The sequence below is a fragment of the Coenobita brevimanus genome, chromosome 13, assembly GCF_032717465.1.
Source record: "Coenobita brevimanus isolate Jiangsu-jjx chromosome 13, ASM3271746v2, whole genome shotgun sequence".
NCBI lineage: Eukaryota > Metazoa > Arthropoda > Malacostraca > Decapoda > Coenobitidae > Coenobita > Coenobita brevimanus.
In genome coordinates, this window is record NC_136966.1 from 30,290,094 (window position 1) to 30,318,057 (window position 27,964).

The 27,964-nt window shown below is 40.9% G+C and overlaps 1 protein-coding gene across 1 annotated transcript in view; it reads left to right on the top strand.

The window, feature by feature from the left end:
* Positions 1-27,964, top strand: part of LOC145415357 (roundabout homolog 2-like) — a 242,913-nt gene that overhangs the window by 74,780 nt on the left and 140,169 nt on the right. The window contains exon 2 of the mRNA XM_080284644.1: positions 4,150-4,329. Within this exon, the coding sequence (XP_080140770.1) occupies positions 4,150-4,329 (180 nt within the window). The remainder of the gene's footprint in view (positions 1-4,149; positions 4,330-27,964) is intronic.

The window sequence follows — 27,964 nt, forward strand, 5'->3', positions numbered from 1 at the left end:
AATTCAAACCAAATATTCTGAAAAGTTTGTTGGGCTCGAAGATCGAATTCCTGAGTTTCGATAACAATTGTTTACCGTTTCTTAAGATATCGTAATGAAGTGAATCAGCGTTTTTATCTACAACAGTGCAGTGAGGCGACCATATTGGAAGGAAATCCTTTTACTGCCACTGAGCGCTTCAACACAAGGAGATCGGATTTGTTTCTGTCACTTCCAAAAGATTTCATTCAAAATAGGCCCTCACTTACTGATGAGGTTGTTAACGGTCCTATTCATCCCGTCTGATTCGTAAAATCTATTCTGAGCCGAGATAAATCATCATAAGATAGAAGGGAATAAAGAAAAATTATGTCGCTGTGGTGAATGGATGACTTCATCATCAGTCCGGTTGTACTGTATGTGCCTTAATGTATATCTAGCACTACTTGAGCAGTCACTGCTTCTCTGAACTGTCTGCTTACATCCCTCCATGAATACAGGGGCGCAAAGCACCCGTCTGTCAACAAACACTCATCCCTTTTCTGTCCAGCTCATTAATGCAATAGTTAACCGTTACTTCCAGTTCTTCATGTATGCAACAGGTCAACTCTGGAACTGTCTTCCTTTGTCTGTATTTCCTACTACCTATGACCTCCAGTCTTTCATATGCATCTTGAAATGAACAGATCTTGAATTTGGCTCTCTGTTCTCTTGTTTTTTTTTTTTTTTTTTTTTTTTTTTTTTTTCATGGAGGGAGCAATCTTGTGAGCTTCTGGCCTTCTTAATGCATGAAAAAATCTACTCAATTGATGAAGTGGTAGGAATGCGGTGTAGTTGTTAGGAATTCTGTTGCGACTAGATCAGAGTATTTGCAAGCTCAGCAAAATCAAAGCAACTCGGGGCTGCTATCCCTCTCTCAAACAGTATCAGACAGAACCTCATACAACACGCGCAGCTGTATCATTCAGCTCAGTAAATTGATAAACCACAGCCTACTGAGTTTTGTTTCAGCACTTGCACTTATTCGATCTTTCGATCTTCCTGTTAACACCATGATGTATTCCTTATTTTCTCGCTACATTCAGTTTTCTAAACGTTAGGAGATACTACTCGAACCCGAAGGTTTATACATAATTTTCGCCGACATTTTAATTACAAAAAGTATCTACTAAAGCGAATAAATTTGTTTTTGTGCCCCGAGAATGAACCAATAGATAAATCACCTGATTCAAAAGGTTAGAGGATGCTGAAAGGTCATCTGTCACTCCTGGAAGTAATGGGGAGAAGTGCTTCTGTAAATGAAGGATGTTTTTTTTATTTGTAAATTTATTGTGAACATGTCTATAAGTTATTTATGATATTCATTTCTTTAGAAAAACCATACGGTAAGGTAAACAGAATGGGATGACAGACGATGTTGTGTATGTATGGTTTGAGAGAACAGCTGTTCAATGCTGAATTTGTATTATATTAGAGAAGGTTGCAAATGAGTAGGTAGTTGTCTAAGTAATTAAGTTTAACAATAGTTTTGGAGTACGACAGTGATGTGTGATATTCCCATTGTTGCTCAGTATGTATATGGAAGAGGTTATGACAGAGAGAATGATCGTGTAATACAGAGAGAGAGAGAGGGAGGGGGGGGGGAATCTTGAAGATTAATGAAGAAGGGGGGATTTCAGATCTGATGTATGCAGATGATGCCGAGCTCCTAGATACTTTACTGCGCCTGCTCTAACTTGGACAAGACTTTCGTCCTTCTGCAACTTATTTCACGTAGCCATATGACAGAAAAGGACAATTCTGCAGCTCTACCTAATTTCCATAGCACTTCTTTGTGGCTAGCATTGTAGTCTGGTGTCAACCTATTCTTGGAACTCAGCATTCAGGACTGAAAGATAGGAATCTTAGCCCAAGTTAGAGCAAAAATAGCACAGTAAACAGAAACTCTGCAGACTGGTACAGAGTTTCTTGATGTCTGTAAACATCGTATTGAGAGCAAATGAAGATAAAAGTGATGGTTGTTCAACGAAAAGATAACGCTGAATGTGAGGTTCTTGTGAGTTAGGAGGGAATTCATTAGGTAAATAGGTTTAAGAAGGCGCATGCAGTGACGGAAGAGAGAGGCTACTGTGCAAAAGAAGTTGAAAGTAGTGTGACTCAGGGAAGAAACTTGGATGGTGCTTTGGAGGTCTTGACACGATGCAAAGGTCTGAGGGTAGCAGCTTCAAGAAAATTGAATGAAGCTGATTTAGCAACCACATTTTTGTTGGTGTGTGACTGTAGTGGGGCAACAAAACAAGAAGTCAGGAGTTAGAGTGGTAGAAATAGATTATTTGAGAAATGTGCGTGGAGTTCAGAAAGTGGATGTGATAAAAAATAATGTTACGTGTGAAAGCTGTGGAGTTAAGAAATTCTTGGACAACAGAGCTGAGCAGCGAACCAGTAGATGGTATGGTTATACGGAAAGAATGGACATAAAAAAGTGGTGAAAAGGGAATATCTGAAGAGTTAATAGGTCGGATGAGGCTTGGTAGATATGGTACACAAGTGTGTGAGAAAGAGAGGTATGGAGGCTGGCGAGGCTAAAGAACTGATAAGAGACTGAGCTGATTGGATTAATTTTGTATGGAGGAGTCATGACTAGGGTCGGAAAACTCCCCCATCCCCGTATTTTACTTGATTATCCTTGGACTGACTATGTGTGGCAGGTAATAATGGTGCTATATATGAAAAGGTGTACATATCAGGGGGAACCAGGATTCCAGAGACTCGAACGGATAATAAATGGTTGTATAGCTCATTTTAGTGCCTGTGCTGTTCATTAGATTTCCCACTGTCATATTTTTTTCCCTTGTTTCTGGACCTTACCTCACCCCACTTTGCAGGTGGGAAAATAAGACAGGATGATGATGATTATGTAAATTTCTTGTTCAAGATGTCATTTTTACCGGTTTGCATTCTTTAAATATTCTCATACACCTATGACTCACTTTCAGTCAAATAAATACTTCTGGTGCTAGTATGAATAGAATACTAGAACTGGCATGGCCAAAAGAGGGTTATGGTGCGAAATAAAACACGCAGACTCCAATGACTGATTCTCGATTGAATAAAGTCTTTTGGGACAAGGTGAAATAAATTACTATGGTTGTCTCCACCATGTGAAGATTGACAATACTTGAGCTAAGTTTCATCATAATTTCTTGCTGCTTGTCTCTTTATCCGGCTTTAAGATATCTATCGACTTGAGAAATATAATGAAAGCTATTAATTGTCTCGTCCAGAGATGACGAAAAACAAAACAAAACGTTTATATCAATTATTGATGTCTTAATGCCAAATTGTCCTGAACTGTTCAGGAAGCAGAATTTTAATTACATTTGGAAAAGTTGTTGATTCAAAAGCTACAGCAATTTCAGCCTAACATGGACCCTTTGCAAGTACGAATGGAAACAGGATATATGGACCTCTCTCTCTCTCCCTCTCTCTCTCTCTCTCTCAGTATATAGGCTTATATTATTCAACTCTGTCTGATGAATGGAAAGGGTCTAAGTCACCTAAAGTCCGTTCCATCTTCTGAGTAAAAAGTTTTCCATATGTCGCGATATTTCTATCATACGTCATCTAAGTCAAGGTGATTTAAAACTGATGGAAGGTTATATAATTATGCTGCTGTTTCTCATCTGTAAATGAAAGTGAACTAATGTTGGTATTTGTCCTCTCCCCAGTTCGTTCCCGCTTTAGCTACGGTAGGCTGTGCAGCGTGATCAGCACATCTCAGTATACCACTGAGGGGTATACAAAAACTATCGAGTGTACTGATATTCCCGCTTTTCGTCTATTTCAGTGCCGATATTACTTCTGCTCCAAGGAATTTAATGCTTCTGTAGTACTGTGAGGCGGTGTGATCGGCACATCCTTACCACTGAGGTGTACTCTGTACATAAAATATATCATGTATTGATACTACTGCTTTTGATCTATATTCATGCTGGTATTCCCTCTGCTCCAAGGTAGGCCATTCCAGCTGCTGCAGTATTGAGGCTGCGGCGGCGTGACTGGCACATCCTTTCCTCCGAGGCGTACACATGAAATACATCTAACTGACTGTTGTTTGTTGATGCTACTGCAATTCATCTACTATAATGGCGGTATTGTTTTTGTCCCCAGTCGTTCCTGCTGCTGCAAGTGTCTTGGTTGCGGCGACGCGACTGGCACATCCTCACCACTGGGGTGTACACATACACCAGTGACATGCGGTTCAGTGTGTTGCACAAGGACACCTCAGACGACTGGACCCTGCAGATCAAGTATGCCAGGGCCAGGGACACAGGCACCTACGAGTGTCAGGTACGCTCTCCCTCTCCCTCCCTCTCTCTCACTCTCTCTCTCTCTCTCTGGTACCATTATTTTAGCACAGGAATTCTTGAGATCTTCATACGTCTCTTTCCCGAGATTGTTAGAGATGGAGAAAAAGTGCAGGGTGGCATCCAGGCGACCGGCAGAGGGAAGGAAACGTACTCAGTCACAAAGACACAAAGGAAAACATGCTTTGATGGTTGGAGAACAGTGTAAAATGTGAACACAAGTTCATAGTCATTGCACTCAGATACTTGCACAAGCCATATCTTACCCAGTGTTTACCTGCCCTCCCCTCCCCCGTGTTCACTTGCACTTCTAAGGATGAGAAGCAGTGACCTAAAGCGTACAAAGGAATTATTGTTGAAAACAGGAAATTATGAGTATTTACCTTATTTTTTGCATGTGTAACTTTGGAGTTAGGTTTGCAGTCTGCTGCCGTGGGCCAACTGTCCAGCTACTGTAAACCTAGACGCCAGCACTCGACTGTCACCACTTGTGCACTAATATCCACCATCACAATTGTGATAAGGTTAATAAAAATCACATTTATATATGGGGTTGTATTTGTTAAGAATGGTATTCCAGACAAGAAGTCTCCATAACTCTTTCTTATAATCAGAAGTAATTTTGATTAAAATATATATATATATATATATATATATATATATATATATATATATATATATATATATATATATATATATATATATATATATATATTAGGGCCACACGGAGAGCAACAATATTAGTCCAGCGCTAGCGTTCCTATCCGTCAAGGCGTTATCCGAGGGGCAAACTTCTTACCTAAATAAGTCAGACTAGAAGCTGTGGCAAGGAACACCAAACCTGTTCCCTGCAGTCATATTAGTGCTGACGTATAAACACAACAGGATATCTAGTCAATGATGCCACATGTCAAATTTGGAGTAAATTAGATGAAAATTGACGATTTTATGCTCATTTGAAAATTTAGGAGTGGAGAGGTATCTGAGAGAGGGGGGTGTGAGTTGGGAGCAGGGCAGCGAAATGGCGGGGGACAGGGCGACGTGGAGGCGATTTGTTTGTGGCCACCCCATATGGGATTAAAGCGTCTGGCAGTGGACAAATATCTATTTATCTATTGCTAGACACCTCAATCCCATTTGGGGTGGCCACAAACAAATCGCCTCCACGTCGCCCTGTCCCCCGCCCTTTCACTGCCCTGCGCCCAACGCACGCCCCCCGCTCTCATATACCTCTCCACCCCATCCCTCTATCTCATCCTCGGCCTTCCCCTCCCTCTCCCCCCCTCCATCTCACTCACATACTCTCCTTGTCAGTCTTTCACCCTCCATCCTCTCCACATGGCCAAACCACCTCAGTGTATTCCTCATTACGCTTCCTATCACATCCACATCCACACCACAACGCTCCTTTATATCCTCATTCGTCAGCCTGTCTCTCCATGTGACTCCACATGCTTCTTTCAAATAACTCATTTCCATAGCTCTCCAACAACATCCAAACTTCACTTCCATACGTTAGAGTTGGTATCACAATACTGTAATGTAACTTTTTCACTTCCATGCTCACTTCCCTGTTTCTTATCATTGCTTTCAAAGAACCAGCAACCTTTCTTCCCTGCTGTACCCGTTCAAGCACTTCACCTTCTAGACTTCCATCCTTACTCGTCACACGACCCAAATACTTAAACGGAATCAAATTTTCCATTTCCTCATCCAACCTCACTGTACATTCACTGGTTTCACTTCTCTCGAAGACCATAACTTTACTCTTCCCTACATTCACCTTTAGATTCCGTTTCTTACACACTCTCCCAGACTCATCCACCAAGCCTTGCAGCTCCCTTTCGTCTTCACTTAAGAACACAGTATCATCTGCAAACAATAGTACAGGGAGTTTCCAAACACTGCCCTCTCTCACCAGGGCCACTCCAACATCCACTCCCCGGCCTTGCATCTCTTTTCTAACCCCATCCATGTACAAACTGAACAACCATGGAAACATGACACATCGCGGATTCAACCCATCCTTCAAATAGAAAAAGTCACTCTGTTTTCTATCCACATGCATTGCAGCCTTAGCAGCCTCATACATACTCTTTGCAGCATTCAAGAACTTTCCATGTACTCCATATATACTTAATACTTTCCACAGTCCTTGTCTATTCACCCTGTCATATGCTTTCTCCAAATCCATGAAGGCCACATACAATTTCTTTCCCTTCTCTAGAAACTTTTCCACTAAAGATCTAAGAATGAATATCTGATCTACACAACCTCTTCCCTTCCTAAAACCTCCCTGTTCTTCTCGAACTAATTCCTCTGTTATTTCCCTAATTCTGTCTATAAGTATCCCACTATATACTTTTCCTATTGCACTAAGAAGGCTAATGCCGTATGATTACCACATACTTCTTTTTCCCTTTTCCCTTTGTACAAGGGAATAATTATACCTGACTTCCAATCCCTCAGGACTCTACCTTCCTCCCAGGCCAATCTGCACGTCTTCCACATCCATTCTACTACTACCTCTCCCCCATGCTTCAGCATTTCACCACACACTCCATGAATTCCTGGGGGCTTTCCCCATTTTGACTTTCTTCATTGTTTCCACAACTACCATTCTACTGATTTCTTCCTGTCTTCTCACCTCCGTCCTTCTCCCAGCCATTCCCCAGCCACTTATACTCGCATTACTTTCATGCTCTATGTTCAACAATTCCTTTAAGTGTTCTCTCCATCTGCTCACTTTTTCTTCCTTCTCCACCAGTAATATTCCATTTTTATCTTTCACTCCCCTACTAACGTCATTGGCACCCTGTTAAACTCTCTTTACTTCTTTCCAGAACATTTTCTTACAGTCCCTCCACTGCAGGGACACCCTCCAAGCGCGCCTTAGCACTGCAACTGCCCTGCCATTTTATACCCACTGATAGGGCAGCCACCTGGGGTGCTACTCCCAGGGTTGGGCCCCTTTCTATTGGGCAGAAGCAGCAGCCTTGGAACCGCAATACCTTGTACCCTCTAGCACATGTTTGAGCCCCATCTTGCCCCAGACCCATGATCTATGCCAGCGGAACCCCCGTCACTTCCCCCTCCTCCCCCGCCCAAAAGTCCGCCACTAGGTAGCGGGGGCAAAGATTTCTGGCTGCATGCCCTTGCGAGAGTCAACCATTGTAACATGGTGGGATACGTTGTGTGTAATGTAAAGCTTATGTGATGTAGTGCATAAGATACTTAGAGGAACTGTTTGGGAGAGTATACTGGTCTACTGCCGCGCGTGCCTTGGACAGTCCCGAGCTGGTAGACCGTCTTGGGTACGGTTTAATTTATTCAGTTGAATATATATATATATATATATATATATATATATATATATATATATATATATATATATATATATATATATAGTATCTGTTTCATTATGGAAAATTAAATCTTTACATATCAGGACAGCAGAGCGAGGAGGGGGATCGGCGGGAGGTGGGGGAGGGCTGTAGGGTGAGGAGGGACAGCAGCAGACGACGAGTGATGCGTTGTTGAGGTGATGTTGTGTGTGTTGTTAGTGTTTGTGACCTACTTACCGTAATGAAAATGTTGCTGTTACTGTATTGTCTCTATGACCTACTAATGCATTAATAATGTTGAACTTTCACAATGCCGTGAAAGAAAGAAAATTGAAAGAAAATCCACGGAAAAAACGAAAACAGTACTGTATGTATTTGGGGAGAATAAACAACGCTTCAGCCCAACTAGGACTCAAACGTTGTTTGCTTCCCCCCAATTATACTGTTTTTGTTTTTTACGTGGATTTTCTTTCAAATTAACATTGTTGTTTTTAAGTTTAGAGTAGGATAACTCCCGAGGTGGGTAGACTTTCCCACAATCCAGGAACGTAACCCTCAATAATATCATTGTTTCTTAACGGAAAAATATGTTTAAATAACGCGTTTTTGGATAACGCGACCTCTCCAGGAACAAAGCCCTCTCGTTATTTGAGAATTTATATATATATATATATATATATTTATATATATATATATATATATATATATACGCTTCAATTATCTATATATCTCCCGACCTATATCTATCTATCTGTCTCTATCCCTCACACATGATATCTGTGAACCAATGGGATAATATATATATATATATATATATATATATATATATATATATATATATATATATATATATATATCCCACTGGCTCCCAGATTTCCTCTGTGAGGGATTTTGCTGGAAGCATGCTAGGCGCACCGCCCTCCGCCTGTCGGCTTATAGTTGCAAAGCTCCTAGGTCCCTACCCTGTGGTTCTCTTCTTTATTAAGCCTTGAAAATGCCCAGTTCCGTCCTGTATTGAGGACCCTGGGCACAGTATATATATATATATATATATATATATATATATATATATATATATATATATATATATATATATATATATAATCATCAGCAGCAGCAGCAGCCATTATAAGTCCACTGATGAACAAAGGCCTCCCCCAACCTTCTCCACGAATTCCTTGGCTGAGCCAATCTTTGCCACGTTTTCCCTGCAAATTTCTCTATCTCATCCCTTCACCTCCTGTCTGGCCTTTTTCTGCTACGCTTACATTCTCTTGGTGTCCAGTCAGTCAACCTCTTACTCCATCGATTATCCCATGTTCTTGCTACATGGCCTGCCCACCTCCATTTCTGTTCTTTTATAACGTCTTTAATATCTTTGACTTTAGTCTGCTCTCTCACCCAAGTTGATCTTTTCCTGTCTCTTAAAGATATTCCCAACATTGACCTTTCCATTGCTCTCTGAGAACGAATTAATTTATTTTCCATCGATTTTGTCAGTTTCCAAGTCTCACAACCATACGTCATAGCTGGAATTATACATTCGTTATATACTTTTCGTTTCATACAAACTGGCAAGCTACTTTTCGTAATGTCTCTATGTTTACCGAAAGCTCTTCATCCAATTGTAATGCGTCTTTTTATTTCGCTATCATTATCTTTAGTTAATTTTAGTATTTGTCCCAGGTAATTGTACTCCTCAACTTCTTCAAGAATTTCTTCACTTATGACGCTCTTTGGTGTTTGAGGATTAAACTTTAGTTTTACTCCGGTTCATCTTTAGCCCTACTTTGAGACTTTCTCTGTTCAGGTCATTTAACATTTCTTGCAACGTCTCTGCTTTTCTGAGATTAGGACAATGTCATCTGCAAATCTTAAATGGTTTAGCTTTCCTCCATCTATGTTTACTCCTTTGTTTTCCCGGTCTAGCTTTCTGAAAATACTTTCTAGGCATGCTGTAAATAACTTTGGTGAAATTGTATCTCCCTGAAGCACGCCCTTCTCAATCTTAATTTTCTCTGAGTCCTTATGTAATTTAACTGTAGCAGTTCCCTCTTTATATATGTTTTCGAGCAGTTTTACAATGTTCTCATTCACTCCTTGTTCTCGCAATGAATTTATAATTGCTATGTGCTCCACTGAGTCGAAAGCCTTTTCGTAATCAACAAAACCTAAGCACAGTGGTTTATTATATTATGTAGTTTTCTCAATTAGCTGATTCATTGTGTGCAGATGATCAGTGGTCGAATATATGGAAGAGGAAAAGACCACCTATACTATACTCATGGGAGACTTCAATGCAAAAGTAGGAAAATCAAAATATGGAGAAGCATGTATGGGAAAATTTGGAGTGGGAGAAAGGAACAAAAGTGGAGAAATGCTAGTAAACTTTGGAGAAATGTTTAACATGAGAATAATAAACACATTCTTTCACAAAAGAACAGGGAGAAAGTAAACCTGGAGAAGCCCAAATGGAGAAACAAAGAATGAAATCGACTACTTTATAGTAAACAAGAATAACACGATCACAAATGTCACAGTTATCAACAACGTAAATATCGGAAGTGACCATAGAGTGGTGGGTTGCACAGCCAGATTCAGTTTCAAAAGTGAAAGAATGAAGATAATTAAAAGTAAAAAGATATACTTATTGAAAGTAAACAAAAACAAAGCAACCTTTCAGTTGGAATTAAGGAACAGATTTCAGGCTCTCAGTAATGCTGAAAATGACATTGATGAGCAGAATGACAGACTAACAAAAGTGCTAAAAGAATCAGCAGAGGCAGTAGGAAAACCTAATACAACCAAAGCCAAGAAATATTCAGAAAAGACACTTGAGCTTAGGAGAAAAAGAAATTAAATGAAAGTAAAAACAAAGATGAAATAGAACGAGCGGAATTAAATCTTATCAACAAAAGACAAAGAGAAGAAAAAAGAAAGAGAAACATGGATCAAATAAAAGAAACCATCAAAAAAGGAAAAAGTCTGAAACAGGCCCGAAGTAAAGTGGCACTAGGAAAGCAACAAATTACATCACTAAAAGACAAAAACGGTGAAGACATTAAATGCAGAGATAAGATGTTGAAGAGAGTTGAAGAATTTTACAAAGAACTGTATACATCAAAGATAATAGTACCAATAGCTAACTTTTCAGCTGACACAAGTGAAATACCTGAGGTAACACCAGATGAAGCAATTATCTAAAAAATATGAAAAGAGCGAAAGCTCCAGGAGAAGATGGAATAGTAGCAGATTTACTGTTGGATGCAGGAGTAGAAGTACAAACTAGGCTTGCTCACTTATTTACTCAATGTATAAAAAGGAAGAAAATTCCCAAAACATAGTGAAATGCAATAGTTATTTTACTTTACAAAAGAGATGACTCAAAAGACCTTAGTAACTATCGACACATTAGCTTGCTATCAGCCATTTTTTTTTTAATAACAGAACGGAGGAAGGAAAAACAAATGGGGAAAAAAAAAAATAATCCATACACCAGACTACTGGTGTCCTCCATTCATAAAATATCTGTAACAGTTAGACTTGATCAGTTGTGGGTTGAAATTTGGAGGAAAACAACTCTGGGGAAGCGAGTTCCAGAGAGATGCAGTTCGGGGAATGAAAGAATTCTGATAGGCAGAAGTTCTGCAATATGGTTGAGTGACATTCCAGTCATGAGCGCTACCAGATGCCCGTGTAGCACGAGGGAAGGCATGGAGAGGCGGCACCATGGACGCAACCTCGTCTGAGCACTTGCCAAAAAAATATCTGTAAAATAATGCAAGGGAGGCAACATTCCTTCTTACTTGCAGGGGAGGTAGTTTATATGTAATGGCAGGGTTGTTAATGATTCTAACAGCTTTATTCTGAATTTTGTCTAGTTGTCTCAATGCAACCTCTCCACAACCATTCCACAAGGGTGAGCAATATTCAAGCTGAGAGCGCACATGACTCTTATAAATTATAGCTAAATGCTCATCGGCGAAGAAGTTACGGACTCTGTACAATAATCCAAGTTTCTCTGAGGCGGCTTTAGCAAGTGACCTGACATGAGAGGTCCAGCTGAGGGCACTGTTAAGTGAGACACCAAGAATTTCAATACTTTTGGAGATGGGAATATTAGTAGCACTGAAGGTAATGTACGAATCTGGCAATATCTGTCTATTAGTAAACTGTATATATTTAGTTTTACTAGCATTAAAAGAGACAAGGTTGTTTTGTCCCCATTCACTGATTGTAGCTAGATCTTGATTTATGGAGATGGCTGTACTGAGTTGAGAGGTAGAGATATTAGACTTTGTAAATGGATGTCCGAGTGTGAATGAACTATGTAGTGTTGAGTCATCTGCATATGAGTGAACGAGATTGTGAGTGACAGATAAGAGATCATTAATATGAACCAGAAATAGGGTTGGCGCCAGAACTGATCCCTGCGGCACGCCGGCGTTAATTGAGTGGAAATTCGAATATACATCATCTACTTTTACTCTTATTTTCCTGTCACTAAGATAAGAAGAAATCAAAGGAACAAAAGACTTTAGTCCATAGCAAGGGAGTTTGGACAGCAGGGAACGGTGCCATACTCTGTCGAAAGCTTTAGAGATATCAAGAGCTACTGCATGAGTTTCTCCAAAAAGATCAATTGATTGATGGATGGTATGAGTTAAGAGATTGAGTATGTCAATGGTGGATCTTTCGTGGCGAAAACCATATTGTCTATCACTAATTAAGTTGTTGGATCAAGATGTTTAACAATATGCTTATTAATTAAAGTTTCAAATACCTTACCAAGAGAAGATGTGACAGCTATTGGTCTGTAATTGGAGGGGTCAGACGAACTTCCTTTCTTCGGAACTGGGTGGATATTGGCTTCTTTCCATGAATTTGGGAATAAAGAAGTATGTATGCATAGTCTGAATAATTTGGCTACGACAGAGACAAGTTCAGGGGAACACTTTTTCAAAACAATTGGAGGAATTCCATCTGGGCCTGGAGCTTTGTTGGTAGGTAAATTGTCTAGGATGGATTTTACGAATCTTGTCTGTATTTTAAGTGGGGCAATTTCGGGAGAATCAAGTTTCAGTACAAACTCTTCACTAAAGTCCTTACAGAATAACTACAAATTTGGAGAAAAACCAACCTCGTGAATAGGCAGGATTCCGAAGCGGGTACTCGACTACTGATCATCTACACACAATGAATCAACTAATTGAAAAAACTACAGAATAAAATAAACCACTGTGCTTAGGTTTTGTTGATTACGAAAAGGCTTTCGACTCAGTGGAGCACATAGCATTTATACATTCATTGCGAGAGCGAGGAGTGAATGAAAACATTGTAAAACTGCTCGAAAACACGTATAAAGAGGGAACTGCTACAGTTAAATTACATAAGGACTCAGAAAAAATTAAGATTGAGATAGGCGTGCGTCAAGGAGATACAATTTCACCAAAATTATTTACAGCATGCATAGAAAGTATTTTCAGAAAGCTAGACTGGGAAAACAAATGAGTGAACATAGATGGAGAAAAGTTAAACCATTTGCAGATGACACTGTCCTAATCTCAGAAACAGCAGAGACAATGCAAGAAATATTAAATGACCTGAACAAAGAAAGTCTCAAAGTAGGGCTAAAGATGAACCTGAGTAAAACTAATGTTTAATCCCCAAACACTAAAGAGCGTTATCAGAAAAAGTGGAGAAATCCTTGAAGAAGTCCAGGAGTACAATTACCTGGGACAAATACTAAAATTAACGATAGATAATGATAGCGATATAAAAAGACTCATTAGCCTACAATTGGACTGAAAGCTTTCGGTAAACATAGGGACATTGTGAAAAGTAGCTTGCCAGTTTGTATGAAACGAAAAGTATATAACGAATGTATAATTCCAGCTATGACGTATATGTTGTGAGACTTGGAAACTGACCAAATCGGTGGAAAATAAATTAATTCGTTCTCAGAGAGCAATGGAAAGGTCAATGTTGGGAATATCTTTAAGAGACAGGAAAAGATCAACTTGGGTGAGAGAGCAGACTAAAGTCAAAGATATTAAAGACGTTATAAAAGAACAGAAATGGAGGTGGGCAGGCCATATAGCAAGAATAAGGGATAATCGATGGAGTAAGAGGTTGACTGACTGGACACCAAGAGATGGTAAGCGTAGCAGAAAAAGGCCAGACAGGAGGTGGAGGGATGAGATAGAGAAATTTGCAGGGAAAACGTGGCAAAGATTGGCTCAGTTAAGGAATTCTTGGGAAGGCTGGGGGAGGCCTTTGTTCAGCAGTGGACTTGTAATGGCTGATGATATATATATATATATATATATATATATATATATATATATATATATATATATAATCTCATCAGCCGTTGGAGTGTCCACTATAGGACGGGCCTATCTCAACTGAAGTGGGGACGATACAGCCAACGTAATTCCCACCGTCGCTAACTGAAGAGTTGCCATTGATCGCCAGCTAGTTCAATATAGAAGTCGGGCTACTCATGCAGAGACCACAAAAGTCGCATATCTTTAAAAATCTCTCCCGTGATATTTACTGATATACCGTACGTAAGTTCTTCATGATACTATTCTTTAGTAGTATACTAATTTCCTAGATATGCTTTAGTGCGATAAATGCAGGAAAACGTTACTATAGAAGCCGTGAAAGCACACCGGGTGTGACAGCATTCATCACATATTTACAAGTCTCTAGCTGCACATTTTGTTTGAAACCCATATAATTTAGCTTTCTAAAAGAACAATGCTGCATCTCCAAAATGCTGAAGAATATCTGCAGAGTTTTTCATATGAAAATTGTACAATGTTTGAAGCCGAAATCGTGCAGGAACGAGACCGCCAGCCGAAATCCGACGTCGCCGAGGGCTCCAAAATACCGTACAAAAAGTCAAAACAACACGCCAGTGGTGTAACCTGAACAGGGTATTCCTCTAGACTTCAGGAAATAATTCAGTCTAGGCACTGTCCATTTCTCTCTGCAACGGTTTTCCATGATCTTTGTACAGTAGGTCCAGCAGGACAGTAGGCACACGGGAGTTCGTTATTGTTTATAATCCTAACGTACGATCTTCAGCCGTGTGGTGCTAATGTTTCTTAATGAAGAATCGTTACATGTTTCTCATAACACTGTTCATTTTTGTTTTGATTGACAAATATACGAAATGGACGTAGAATAAAGCTTAGCGATATTTAAGGAAGGAAAGATTAATAATCGTCCCCAAACCGAGATGGTAGACTCAGCCCACCATTTATTTTCTTTGACTATAATACGGCCTCTCTTCCTTATAGCAGTGACCAAAATAATGTTGTTATAATTCCTCCCTTCCTTTTAGTGACACATAGGGCACAGAAAATGAACGGAGTTCAGCGGACCGACTTTGATGTCGAAAATTAAATAATCAGGTGAAAATGGCAGTTTTTCCTTGGTTAGTGACATCGGGAATTTGCTTAGGCTTGAGAGACTGTATGTAGGGTGAGAAGTGCTTGTAAGTGTAATTGTGGTGTTGGAGTGGCTTTGGATGTAGTGTAATCGTCCCACACAAGCCGACTGGGTGCAAGCATACTTTATAGTATGCGACACTGGTTTGACCACAGCACCCCTTCTGTCCGCCAATGCAGTAAAAGGTCGGAAGAACGCTCTCAAAGTTTATTACCCTGGCAGGGCGCGAACTCTTGTTCTTCAGTGTATGAAAATGCGCACTCTGCCACTGTACCACAGAGGCTTCATATATATATATATATATATATATATATATATATATATATATATATATATATATATATATATATATATATATATATATGTAGGTGGCTCATTGATGACTCAGTGGTCACTCAGTCACTTAGTGGATGACTATCCACACAGTAGTACGTACATTGGTGTGCTCTTGATTAGCGTGTCATGACATCGAGCAGTGAATTACTCTGATCTGGCAAGTAAAATATATATCATCATTATAACTACCACTAATGACACTTATCGAAAAGTTACTTCGATATATTAGGTTTTTACATTCCGCATACCAAGTACTTGATGAATATTTCATTCATTAATAATGGAATATTTTTAATACCAAACACAATGTTTAATAATCATTGTATCCAGCATATGATCATAAGTATCCAGGTATGCGGAGTGAATTGAAGCTAATATATAAAAATGATGTTCTGATACGTATTATTATTGATAGTTATAATAAAGCCTTGCTTATCAGTGTGTTCCATTCACTGGTCATGCCTATGACATGAAGTAGTTCAAAAGTACGGCTTCTGGGCAAGTCCGAGAAAGATATACTGGGTGCTCGCCTGCCATTTAATGTCGATGTCCTTAGGAACTTCATGTTCCAACATCAGAACGGTGTTACAATCAGTTGCAGAGCTAAGAGTACCACTGAGAAGGTAATGGTGATCTGGGGTAAAGCGCACATCCCATAGCGGGTATTTGCAAGTTCCAGAAGCTTCACAAAGAGTAGTGTGTACTGAAGAACAACGGCTCATTACCAAAATCAGGGTACCAGGTCAAAGTGAAAACTTCAAGAAAACACTCACAAAACTGTTTGACGTTTCTCGAAATAATGCTCTGCTCACGATGACAATCGAAAAGATTAAGCAGTTCCTGAGATTACAGCAACAGAATCCCTTCAGTAGGAGTATGTCCAGGATGAACAGAATATTGGCTAACAAGGAGGCCCGTAAGCAGCATAGAAATGATCAAACCAACGCTCGAAAAGAAAATAATTCAAGCTTATTGCACAGCAGATGGAAATGACTGTACCATCTAGTTCTATTGATGTTGAAGGTGTAGCGCTTCCTCATCAGCAGAGTCTGAAGATGAATTTCAAGGGCCATCAACGTCCAAGCAACTTAGAGAGCAAAGTAAAGCTAAGATAACCATTGTAACTAAGGAAGTAGCTGCCGATCTTGATCGTGTCAAACTGCCTAATTGTTCAGCCATGTTCATCGTGGGCACTGTTGTACATGTGCTTGGTCATAACCTGGAGTCTGCAGTACTTGCTCGAAATACTATGCTGCAAGCATGAGCTACCACTCGTGAAGAAGAAGCAACTAATTGACAGGCTACTTTCACATCAGATATTCCACTTCTCCTACACTGGGATGGTATATTACTTCCAGATATCGCTGGAAACAGTAAACCGGCAGTGGACCGAGTTGCCATTTCGGTGACTGACAGTGAGACAGAGCAACTTCTCGGTGTTCCCAAGATAAACCGCAGCACTGGGAATGCGCAGTGCAATGCATAAATCAAAACATTCGATGAATGGAATCTAAAACCAATGATTCAGGGGCTTGGTTTTGATACAACAGCAGATAACAGAGGCATGAAGATGGGAGCATGTTGTCTAAGCGAAAAAGCTTTGGACAAAGAGCTCATCTTTATTGCCTGCCATCATCATGTGTCTGAGTTGATGCTGTCTGCTGTCTTCAATGTTTCTCTAGGGCCAAGCAGTGGACCTGAAGTGGGAATCTTCAAGCATTTCCAAAAACTTTGGCCAGGTATGGATAAAACTGGTTTATATCCTATTGAAGGCGAGTTGTTTGTTGGGATGGCTGATGGCCTATGCAAAGAAATCATTTTGTTCTGCACTGGTGCCATGAACAGCCAGCTCCCAAGAGATGATTATAGAGTTACTACAGCTCTCTTTTATGTACTTAAGATATTCTCCAGGTGATAAGCAGACAGTTCATGTTCCAGGCACTGTGCACAATATGCACTGGATGACAAAAGCAATATACTTGCTGAAGATTTTTCTATTCAGGAAGCTAATGAGCTTGATAGTGTGGGAGACAGTTGGTGCCACAAGAGTAAATCTGTTTGTCTCTCTCGTATACACGCGCTACTTGCATGTGTCATCATATCCAGAGAAGGCCTCCTTCAGTGACAAGAAGATGATTTCTCAGCTCCAAGAGTACCCCGATCGTATCGTGGCAAAGGCAGCTGCCAAGTTGTTATGCCACCATTTGTGGTACTTCTCTGACCATCTGGCGTCACTCACTTTTTTTTTTTTATCATCGTGTTCACGACGCCACTAAAGCAGCTATGGTGGAAAACTTTGACCATCCTGCTTCTCGGAAACTGGCATGACGTTTCGATGGTGATGCATCTGACCACCGCGCTTCATTGGCAACTTACATCACCAGACGTCCATTGAAGTTCTTCAACCTACTCTCTGTGACAGGACAAGATGATGCCAGGACGTTCATGGCAAAATCACCCAACCTTTGGATGAAAAACCCCAGGTATATGTCGCTTCTGGCCAAGTGCAAACATTTGAAGGTTGTCAACGACTGTGCTGACAAAGATGTAGCTCTCATCCAGTTGTACACTCATGATTACTAATCTCTGACCAGAGACACGTGGCGGGCAGTGTTAGGATCACACACGAGCCACGCATTCGAACATAGCCTCTGCACTACTGGGAGGGGCAAAGAACTTTAACCAGGTGATCTGAAGCGTTCTGCTCCTCATATCTTTGATATTACCATATTCTTATGATTTGTCCTTCATAATATAATAATCTGTGTTTATTGACAGGAGCCGACATTTCTTCAATCATTCTGCAATTTAGCAATTTCCAAGAAGTAAAAAAACATGTGCCACTATATGTGGGTATTGTCCTCATATATACCGTAATAATTATTTATGAATTAACGGCATTAACTGGCACACATTTTGACCAGAGGGGGCATGCAGCTAAGATGTCGGGTAGTAATAGGGCAACCATTCCCACTGGATGGCAACGGCATCGATACAAATAAGACTAGATGCTGCATCGCCCATTGTGGCTATGCATCTGCTCGGCCGCCATCTTGGAGTGGTCAAGCATGTAATAGTGGGGCTTGTTTTAGAGTGAATTCAGACTATGAAAATGAATGTTGTGGTGGATGTGGTGATGGTGGTTATTGTAGTGGTAATGGTGGTTGTTGCATTGGTGGTGGTGATGGTTGTTGTTTTGGTGGTGGTTGTGGTGGTGTTATTGTTGTGGTGATTGTTGTTGTGGTTGTTGCTGTGGTGGTTATTGTGGTTGTTGTTGTGATGGTGGTTGTTGTGGTGGTGGTTGTTGTAGTGTTGGTGGTTTTTGTGATGGTGGTGGCTGTTTTTGTGGTTGTTGGCGGGTGGTGGTTACTGTTGTGGTGGTGGTTATTGTTGTGGTGGTGGTTATTGTTGTGGTGGTAGTTATTGTTGTGGTTGTGGTTATTGTTGTGATGGTGGTGGTTGATGTGCTGGTGGTTGTGGTGATAATGGTGGTTGTTGTTGTGATGGTTGTTGTTATTGTTGTGATGGTGATTGTGTTGTGGTGGTGATTGTTGTTGTGGTGATGGGTGTGGTTGTTGTTGCTGTTGTGGTGGTGGTGGTGGTTGTGGTGGTGGATGTGGTGCTGGTTGTTGTTGTTGTTGTTGTGTTGTTTGTGGTGGTGGTTGTTGTGGTGGTGGTTGTTATGGTGGTGGCTGTTGTTGTGGTGGTAATGGTTGTGGTTCCTGGTTCATCTGAAACGTGAACTCGGTGGAAAGCAGGCTTCAATTTCCCTTCTGCAACTCACCATCCTCCTTTCGGATGATAGGGAAGCAGCTGAGGGACGTTTGCATAACCAGACAGTTAAGCCGCTCAAGCTATCGGTGTCAAACAATCAATCAATCAATCATTTCCTGTGACACCCCACAGGATGCATAGGGCCTCGATGAACTCTCTCCACCAATATTTGTCTCTTGCCATCTCCTCGGTGTCACCATAGATATATTCCGACGCTTTCTACATCCAAAAGCAGCACAGTGCTGCTGCATTTCTAGGTAAATAGTGGTTAGCTTTGACCATAGTCAGAAACACGACATCGTCTTCCTCGACCGTTCCAAGATGGCGGCCGCGCAGACGCATCTAAAGTAGTGTCATGTGGCATCTAGGCTTATTTATATCAATGGGCAACGAGGCCTGTTATCACTAGAGAAAAACATTTAGTTCCAAGCACTAATGATGGTAAATTTTTGTCAATGATATAAGTATTATTATAAGCATTCTTACTTAGAATATGTCGTGTGAATGCCGGCTGCTGTGGCAATCGTGGATATCACCTACCAATAGCTCGGTTAAAGGCTCGCCTCAAGAAATAGTCAGTGAAATAATAAACAGATTAATAAAACACAGTATGAAATTTAAATATCATTACGTACTCATTATACACTAAAAATAACTTACCAAATTCGTCTATTTCTTACCATGTCTATAGTGCTTGAGAAAGTAATATACCGTAATATGTGAAACAAAAGTGTTTCAGTGATGCTTAGAAAATTGTTCATTGAAGCACTAAACCTTTCTGGAACGATGGTTGTGTGTCTGACTGTGTAGCCTACGCCTGGCCACGACTATGGCTAACTCTCTGGTCAGAGATTAGTGATCATGAGTGTACCTGACGAGAGATGAGACTCAAAAGTAGTACATACTGCAGCTTGTCACTCACCACCAGAAAAGGCCGCCAGTTCCGAAGAAAGCTGCTTTGATGAAAAAGTAATGCATTTTTCCTATACACTGTGGTTTAAGTGTGTTCTTTTAGCACTCAAATAAAGAACGTCCATGTTTGGAAACGTTTAAAATAAGTATTTCGTTTTTTGTAGAAAATCCGTTGAAGTTGAGTTTTCATTTTTTTTTTTTTTTCTGAATTACGGCTTCGGGAGTGACCTCTAAAAATTGTGCATTTCATCATATTCTTTACACAGTGCCTTCAGTGATAAGGAGTATCAGGGAATAGACTGTAGCACCGGTCGAGCAAGACAGTACACTCGAGATGGATGGAAAGCTGATGACATGGAGATCTGGAGCTCCCGTTTCATCAGACCTCGGGACTAGTTCCTGACCAACCTCCTTTGCTGAACTTTTTCAGTGTTTCAATAACACAGAGAGTAGGCCAGCATGCTCTTCAACACGTTTTTTTTTTCTGTCAACACCAAACTACATGCATTTTACACACTACACTTCCTTTTCAAAAAAAAAAAAAAAAAAAAAAGGCATCTAATAACCAAGCCGTAGAGTCCCGAGGGGAGGGGGGACCATAAATGCCCCCACCATCCACCCCTCTCCCGGTGACGACTCAACAAGCTACCTGGAAACACTCCCTGTCTCACTTCTTCATTTCTGCAGTATTTGCCACCTTTCCTCTAACTTTTTCTCTGTTGAGCACCACCTCTCCTCTAAACCTCATTTTCTCATCTAAACTGAGACTCAACTGTTTGAGGCAATTGATAGCAAACCCTTTTCTGTATCCCCCGACTTTCTCTATACTCTTTTCAAAGCCAAAGGTGGCAGTTGAGTATATGTACGCAACGACTTAGCTTGCTCTCGTGTTCCTGAACTTGATTCTTCTGGCTTTGGCTTTACTGTCATTCTTTGACTAAACATATCTGTGCTGTTTACGTATTCCCTAATTCGACTGACTATGAACTTTTTGTGACTCTTACTTCTACTATGGAACACATCATCTCCGTTTCTTCTTTCTTTTATATCTCCATTCTAGGAGATTTCAATGTTCACCACCACCTTTGGCTCTCCTCTCGTTTCATAGATCCACGTGATGAACAAGCCGATATTTTTTCTATCTATCCTTAATGACCTAGTACAGCTTGTACACCACCCTATCTGTGTCCCTGACTATATTTCTCGGAAGGAGTTCCAACATACTAGAACTCTTCCTTACAACTGCTTGCACTGTTAATCTTTCCTCTCCATTGGGCTTCTCCAATCACAACCATATTACCTTAACCTGTCCTATCGCTGCAATATGGCCTGTGGACCCTCCAATGAAATTTCAGTTATGGCACTCTGGAGCTGCTCACTGGGAGGCCCTTAGGCAGTACGTCTTTGATTTTCCCTGGAATGATTATCACTTCCATGGCCGTGAGCCATCTCAGTGTGCCTCGCACATTACGAAGGTTATTCTCTCAGGCATGGAAGAATACATTACTTTCTCATATCCTTTGTTTAATGCAAGAAAGCCTTGGTTTAATCATGCTTGTTCTAATGCTGTCCGGAACAAGGATTGGGCCAATAAAAAGTACTGGAAACAACCACCCCTGAATCATATATATATATATATACATTTTTTTTTTTTTTCATGGTTTGGCCCGGAATCGTGGTAAGTCTGTTCTTCGCTCTGCAAAAAATAATTTCATCCATACTAAATGCTCTCAACTTTCCAGCTCGAATTCTTCCCACTTCTTCTTGCATCTTGCCAAAAACCTTTCTAACAACTTTACTTCATCATTTTTCTCTCCTCTTTTCTACCCTGATGGCTCTGTAGCTACTGTATTTCTTCTACTGATAAAGGAGATCTCTTCGCTCAGACTTTCTCCTCCAATTCCACCTTAGATGATTCCAGTGTTGTTCCTCCATCACTTTCCCCCCTCTGAGTACCTTATGGCTGACATTAAAATTTCTTCAGCTGATGTATTATCTGTCATCACTGGCCTCATTATTAACAAGACACATGGGCCTGATGGGGTCTGTCCTGTTCTCCTCAAGAACTGTGCTTTTGTTCTTGCACCCTGCCTAAGTAAATTCTTTCGCCTTTGTGTATCAACTTGTACCTTTCATTCTTGCTTGAAGTTTGCTCCCATTCAGCCAATCCCAAAGAAGGATAACCATTCCCAACCCTCTATTGCCCAATAGCTTTATTATCCTGTGTCTCAAAAGTTCTCGTATCTATTCTTAAGAGAAAAATATTAAAGCGTCTATCCTATCACAACCTTTCTGATTGTCAGTATGGGTTCTGTCAGGGATGCTCACCTACCTTTCAGACTCCTGGTCATCCTCCTTTCGGGACTTTGGCGAAAGCTTTGCCATTGCACTTGACATCTCAAAGGCTTGCAGTCATGTCTGGCATAAATCTTTCATTTCCAAACTACCATTTACGGTTTCTATCCTTCTATCTGTTCATTCATCTATAGCCTCCCTTCTGGTCATTCTGTAGCTGTTGTTGTAGACGGCCACAGTTCTCCTAGATCTATCATCATTGGTGTTCCTCAGGGCTCTGGCCTGTCACCAACTCTCTTCCTTTTATTCACCAATGACTTTCTAAGCTGTACATCTAATCCTGTCCACTCACACACTGATGACTTCATCTTTCACCTTTCCATTCAGTTCTCGCAACGTCCAACTCAGTAGTTACTTCAACAAACAAGGGATGAGGCTATGGCACACCTAATGTCTGACCTGGCTCGTATCTCTGACTGGGGTAAAAATAATCTTGTTGTTTTTAATGCGCCAAAGATTCTGTTCTTACACATAACAACCTGACAAAATCTTCCATAGGAGTACCCACTAATTTTTAACAGTATCTAACTCAATCCTGCATCATTCTTAAACATACCTGGGGTTTCATTCTCTAGGGACTTATCTTGGAAAGATCATATTACATCTCTCCTAAAATCTGCTTCCAAGAGATTAGGTGTGCTACGCAAACTCCATACCTTCCTTACCCCTGCACAGTTGTTGAATTTATAAACGGGGTTTTATTCGCCACTGTGTAGATTACAACTCTCATGTGTGGGGAGGCTCCCCACATACACCTCTTCTCAGTAGGGTGCAGTCAAAAGCTTTTGACTCGTTAACTCTCCTCCTCTTACTGGGTCCCTTCATCCTTTGTCTCTTCACAGCACTGTTGCATCCTTATCTCTTTTCTGTTGCTGCTTCAATGGTCACTGCTCCTGTGAACTGTCTGCTTGTATCCCTCCACATCTACAACGGGTGTGTAGCACCTGACTAGCAACAAACTCTTATCCCACTTCTGTCCAACTCTCTAATGCAAGAGTTAACCGTTACTCCCGGTCCTTCATTTATGCAACAGGTCAGCCCTAGAAATGTCTCATTTTGTCAATATTTCCTACTTCCTATGATCTCCTGTCTTTCAAACGCAGTGTGTCCAGGCATCTCCAAATGAACGGATCTTGAATTTGGCTCTCTTTTGTATTGTTTTTTTTTTTTTTTCTTGGATGGAACTGTTTGCGGGTTCCTGGCTATATCTATCTATCTATCTATACAGTATATATATATATATATATATATATATATATATATATATATATATATATATATATATATATATATAATCATTTTCTTTTGCAGCCTGTAACATTCCATTGCGGGGCATAAGCCTTTTTCATACATTTCCACATGGTTTTGTTTGAGAGGGAAACAGCCAATATTACCCATTTTGGCTGGCCTTATACACAGATAGAGTGAGAGCTTTTAATCTGTTTGGTGATAGTAGTGTGACTCCTAGTTTATCTGGTTGCTATTAGTCTGGCTGTTACTAGATCGAAGAAATACTGAAGCCTATTTACCATCATTATGCGGCACTCCACGAGCAGGCTTACCTCCACCCACGAATGGCCACCATTACTTTTTGAATTGAATCTTTGGCTTAACAGGGTATCAGGAGATATGGGAAGATGAGATGACTTGGCCGACCTCCTCCACGCCCTCCTAGTCCCTACCCTTCAAGTACCTTCACCACCCTCAATGTCTTGGCTCTAACCCATGAAGGTGTTGGGAGATGTGGGGAATGGGTTGGGACGGCCACTATCCTCTGCACTATCTTCATACACTTCTCCGAAGGGTTACCATCCTTCCGGCTGCGGATGTGGCTCAAGAGGATATCAGGAAAGATTGGAGACAAGTTGGCCTTGCCGTCCTTCACGCTCTCCTCGACCCCCTCCTCCTCAGTGGGAGTGGGAGGAGTGATTTTAATCTGACCGCAACTAGCAGTGTGACTGCTACTAGATTTGGCCACTAGTAGTGTGACTGCAACTAGATCTGGCCACCAGTAGTGTGACTGCTACTAGATCTGGCCTCTAGTAGTCTGACTGCTACTAGATCTGGCCACTAGTAGTGTGGCTGCTACTAAATCTGGCCACTAGTAGTGTGACTGCTACTAGATCTGGCCACTAGTAGTGTGACTGGTACTAGATCTGGCAGCTAGTAGTCTGACTGCTGCTAGATCTGGCTGCTAGTAGTCTGACTGCTACAAGATCTGGCTGCTAGTAGTCTGATTGCTACAAGATCTGGCTGCTAGTAGTCTGACTGCTACTAGATCTGGCTGCTAGTAGTCTGAATGTTACTAGATCTGGCTGTTAGCAGTCTGACTGCTACAAGGTTGATGCTGTACTCAATACTCAAGCCTAGTCACCACTGCAAGGCAGCACTCAGTGAATTCTACCTTTCTGTCTGTCTGTCTTATATATATATATATATATATGGAGCCTTTGTGGTACAGTGCTAAAGTGTGCTTTTTCGTACACTTAAGAACGAGGGTTCGCCCCCCGCCAGGGTAATAAACTTTGGGAGCATTTTTCTGGCCACGTACTGCTTTGGCGGACATCAAGGATGCTGTGGTTGAACCAGTAGTGCCTACTATAAAGTATGCTTGCACCTAGTTGGCTTGCGAGGGCCGATTACACTAGGTTCACAGACTACACACACATCCAAAGCCACCCCAACACTACAGTTACAGTTACAAGCACTTCTTACCCTACATACAGTCTCTACCAGACAGCCTAAGCCACTTGGTAGAGATACATTGGCTGTATCGTCCCGACTTCGGTAGGGATAGGCCGGTCCTGCAGTGGATACTCAAACAGCTGGTGCTGAATATATATATATATATATATATATATATATATATATATATATATATGTGTGTGTGTGTGTGTGTATTCAGCCATTTGAGTATCCAATGCAGGACCGGCTATTCAATACTGCAGTGGGGACGATACAGCAAACGTAACTCTTCCAAGTGGCTTAGGCTGCCTAGTAGAGATTGTACGTTGGGTGGGAAGTGCTTGTAAGTGTAACTGTTGTGTTGGAGTGGCTTTGGATGTGTGTGTAGTCTGTGAACCAAGTGTAATCGGCCCGTGCAAGCCGACTGGGTGCAAGCATACTTTATAATAAGCGACACTGGTTCAACCACAGCACCCCTTGTGTTCACCAATGCAGTACATGGCCAGGTGAACACTCACAAAGTTTATGATTCTGGCGAGACGCGAACCCTGGCTCACCCATGTACGAAATGCACACTCTACCACTATACCACAGAGGCTTTATATACAGTAATCCCCGTACTTTCCAGATGCCCACTTTCCAGACATCCCCACTTACAGAATATTTTGGTCCCGGGATCCAGTATTCCCAAAATGGGCCATAAATCGCAAAAAATTCGAAAAAAATCCGACTTTTTTCCCACCCGTAATTTAAAATTGCCTCGCAGCACTGAACAGCTGTTACACCATGGTCCCTTTACCCCTACCTTCCTCCCCCATCCCCCCTCCCCTGTCAGGGTTGCCATTTGGTATTTTTCATTACCAAATGTGGGCCAATTTGGTAATGAAAAATTCGTTTGGTAATGAATCCGAATAATACAATACCAAGCGGATTTTTTACATGTATGAGGATACACAGGATGGAGAGGGTGGATTGTTTGCTCTCTCTGATTAATTTGGTAGCCTATATAGCGTGATAATAATCAACATGCTGTTAATTATAAGAAGAGTGATTACATGTATTTCCACTTCTATATATAATTAGTGAAGAATAGATGCTGGCTTTACAATTTGGTAATGAAAAGTTGAAAATGGTAATGAAAATTGAGGAGTTTGGTAAAGTGGCTGTTGCGATCTGGCAACTCTGTTACCCCATCATCAACAGTCACAGCCTAACTCCGATCGAGAGCAGATGCTTATCGCAATGCAAGCCACATGTGCTCGTTTTTTGTGAATAAACAGTGAATAAACTGCAATACCTCGCTACTAGAACACACGGGAATTAACAGTGTTGTACAGTGTTAAGAAATTAGAATTTAGAGTGCAAAGGATTAACTGTAGAGTTCAAACTGGCGGTTCAAACCAGTCCAAGAGCCAGGGACTTGTTGTAAGTACCCAGAATTTTTAATATTGTATAAACTCACCTCTAAAACCTCATTTGCTGGTTCTTTTGCATTTACTTTAGTCTTTTATGTCCCTTATTGATGTGATTTAGGTCTAAAATAGGTGCTATGCATGCCCAGAGGGAGTTGTATGGTGTTTTTCTGAGATAGGGTCCATAAGAACCAGTCCAGGAGCCAGGGACTTGTTGTAAGTACCCAGAATGTTTAATATTGCATAAACTCACCTCTAAAAACTCATTCTCTGGTTCTTATGCATTTATTTCAGTCTTTTAGGTCCCTTATTAATGTGATTTGGGTCTAAAATAGGTGTTACGAATGTCCAGAGGGAGATGTATAGGTGTTTTTCTGAGTTAGGGTCCAAAAGTACAAGTCCAGGAGGCTGGGGCCCACTATCCGGACGGGACCACTTTCCGGACATGCCTTTGGCTCTATTACATCGGATAGTGGGGGGATTACTTATATATATGTATATATATATATATATATATATATATATATATATCTATATATATATATATATATACACATATATATATACATACATATATATATATATATATATATATATATATATATATATATATATATATATGTGGACCCTCTGTGGTACAGTGGTAAAGTGTGCGTTTTCGTACACTTAAGAATGAGGGTTCACTCCCTGCCAGGATAATAAACTCTGGGGGCGTTCTTCAGGCCATGTACTGCTTTGGCGGACACAAGGGATGCTGTGGCTGAACCAATGTTGCATACTATAAAGTATGCTTGCACCCGGTCAGCTTGCGCGGGCCGATTACACTTGGTTCACAGACTACACACACATCCAAAGTCACTCCAACACTACAATTACACTTACAAGCACTTCTCACCCTACATACAATCTCTACTAGACAGCCTAAGCCACTTGGTAGAGATTCATTGGCAGGATCGTCCCCACTTAGGTTGGGATAGGCCGGTCTTGCAGTGGACACTCAAACGGCTGATGAGTATATATATATATATATATATATATATATATATATATATATATATATATATTGCCAGACGCCTCAATCCCTTTGGGGTGGCCACAAACAAATCGCCTCCAAGTCGCCCTGTCCCCCGCCATTTCACTGCCCTGCTCCCAACTCACCCCCCCTCTCTCTCATACACCTCTCCACCCCATGCCTCCATCTCATCCTCGGCCTTCCCCTCCCTCTTCCCCCCTCCACCTCACTCACATACACTCTCTTCGTCAGTCTTTCATCCTCCATCCTCTCCAGATGGCCAAACCACCTCAGTGTGTTCCTCATAACGCTTCCTATCACATCCAC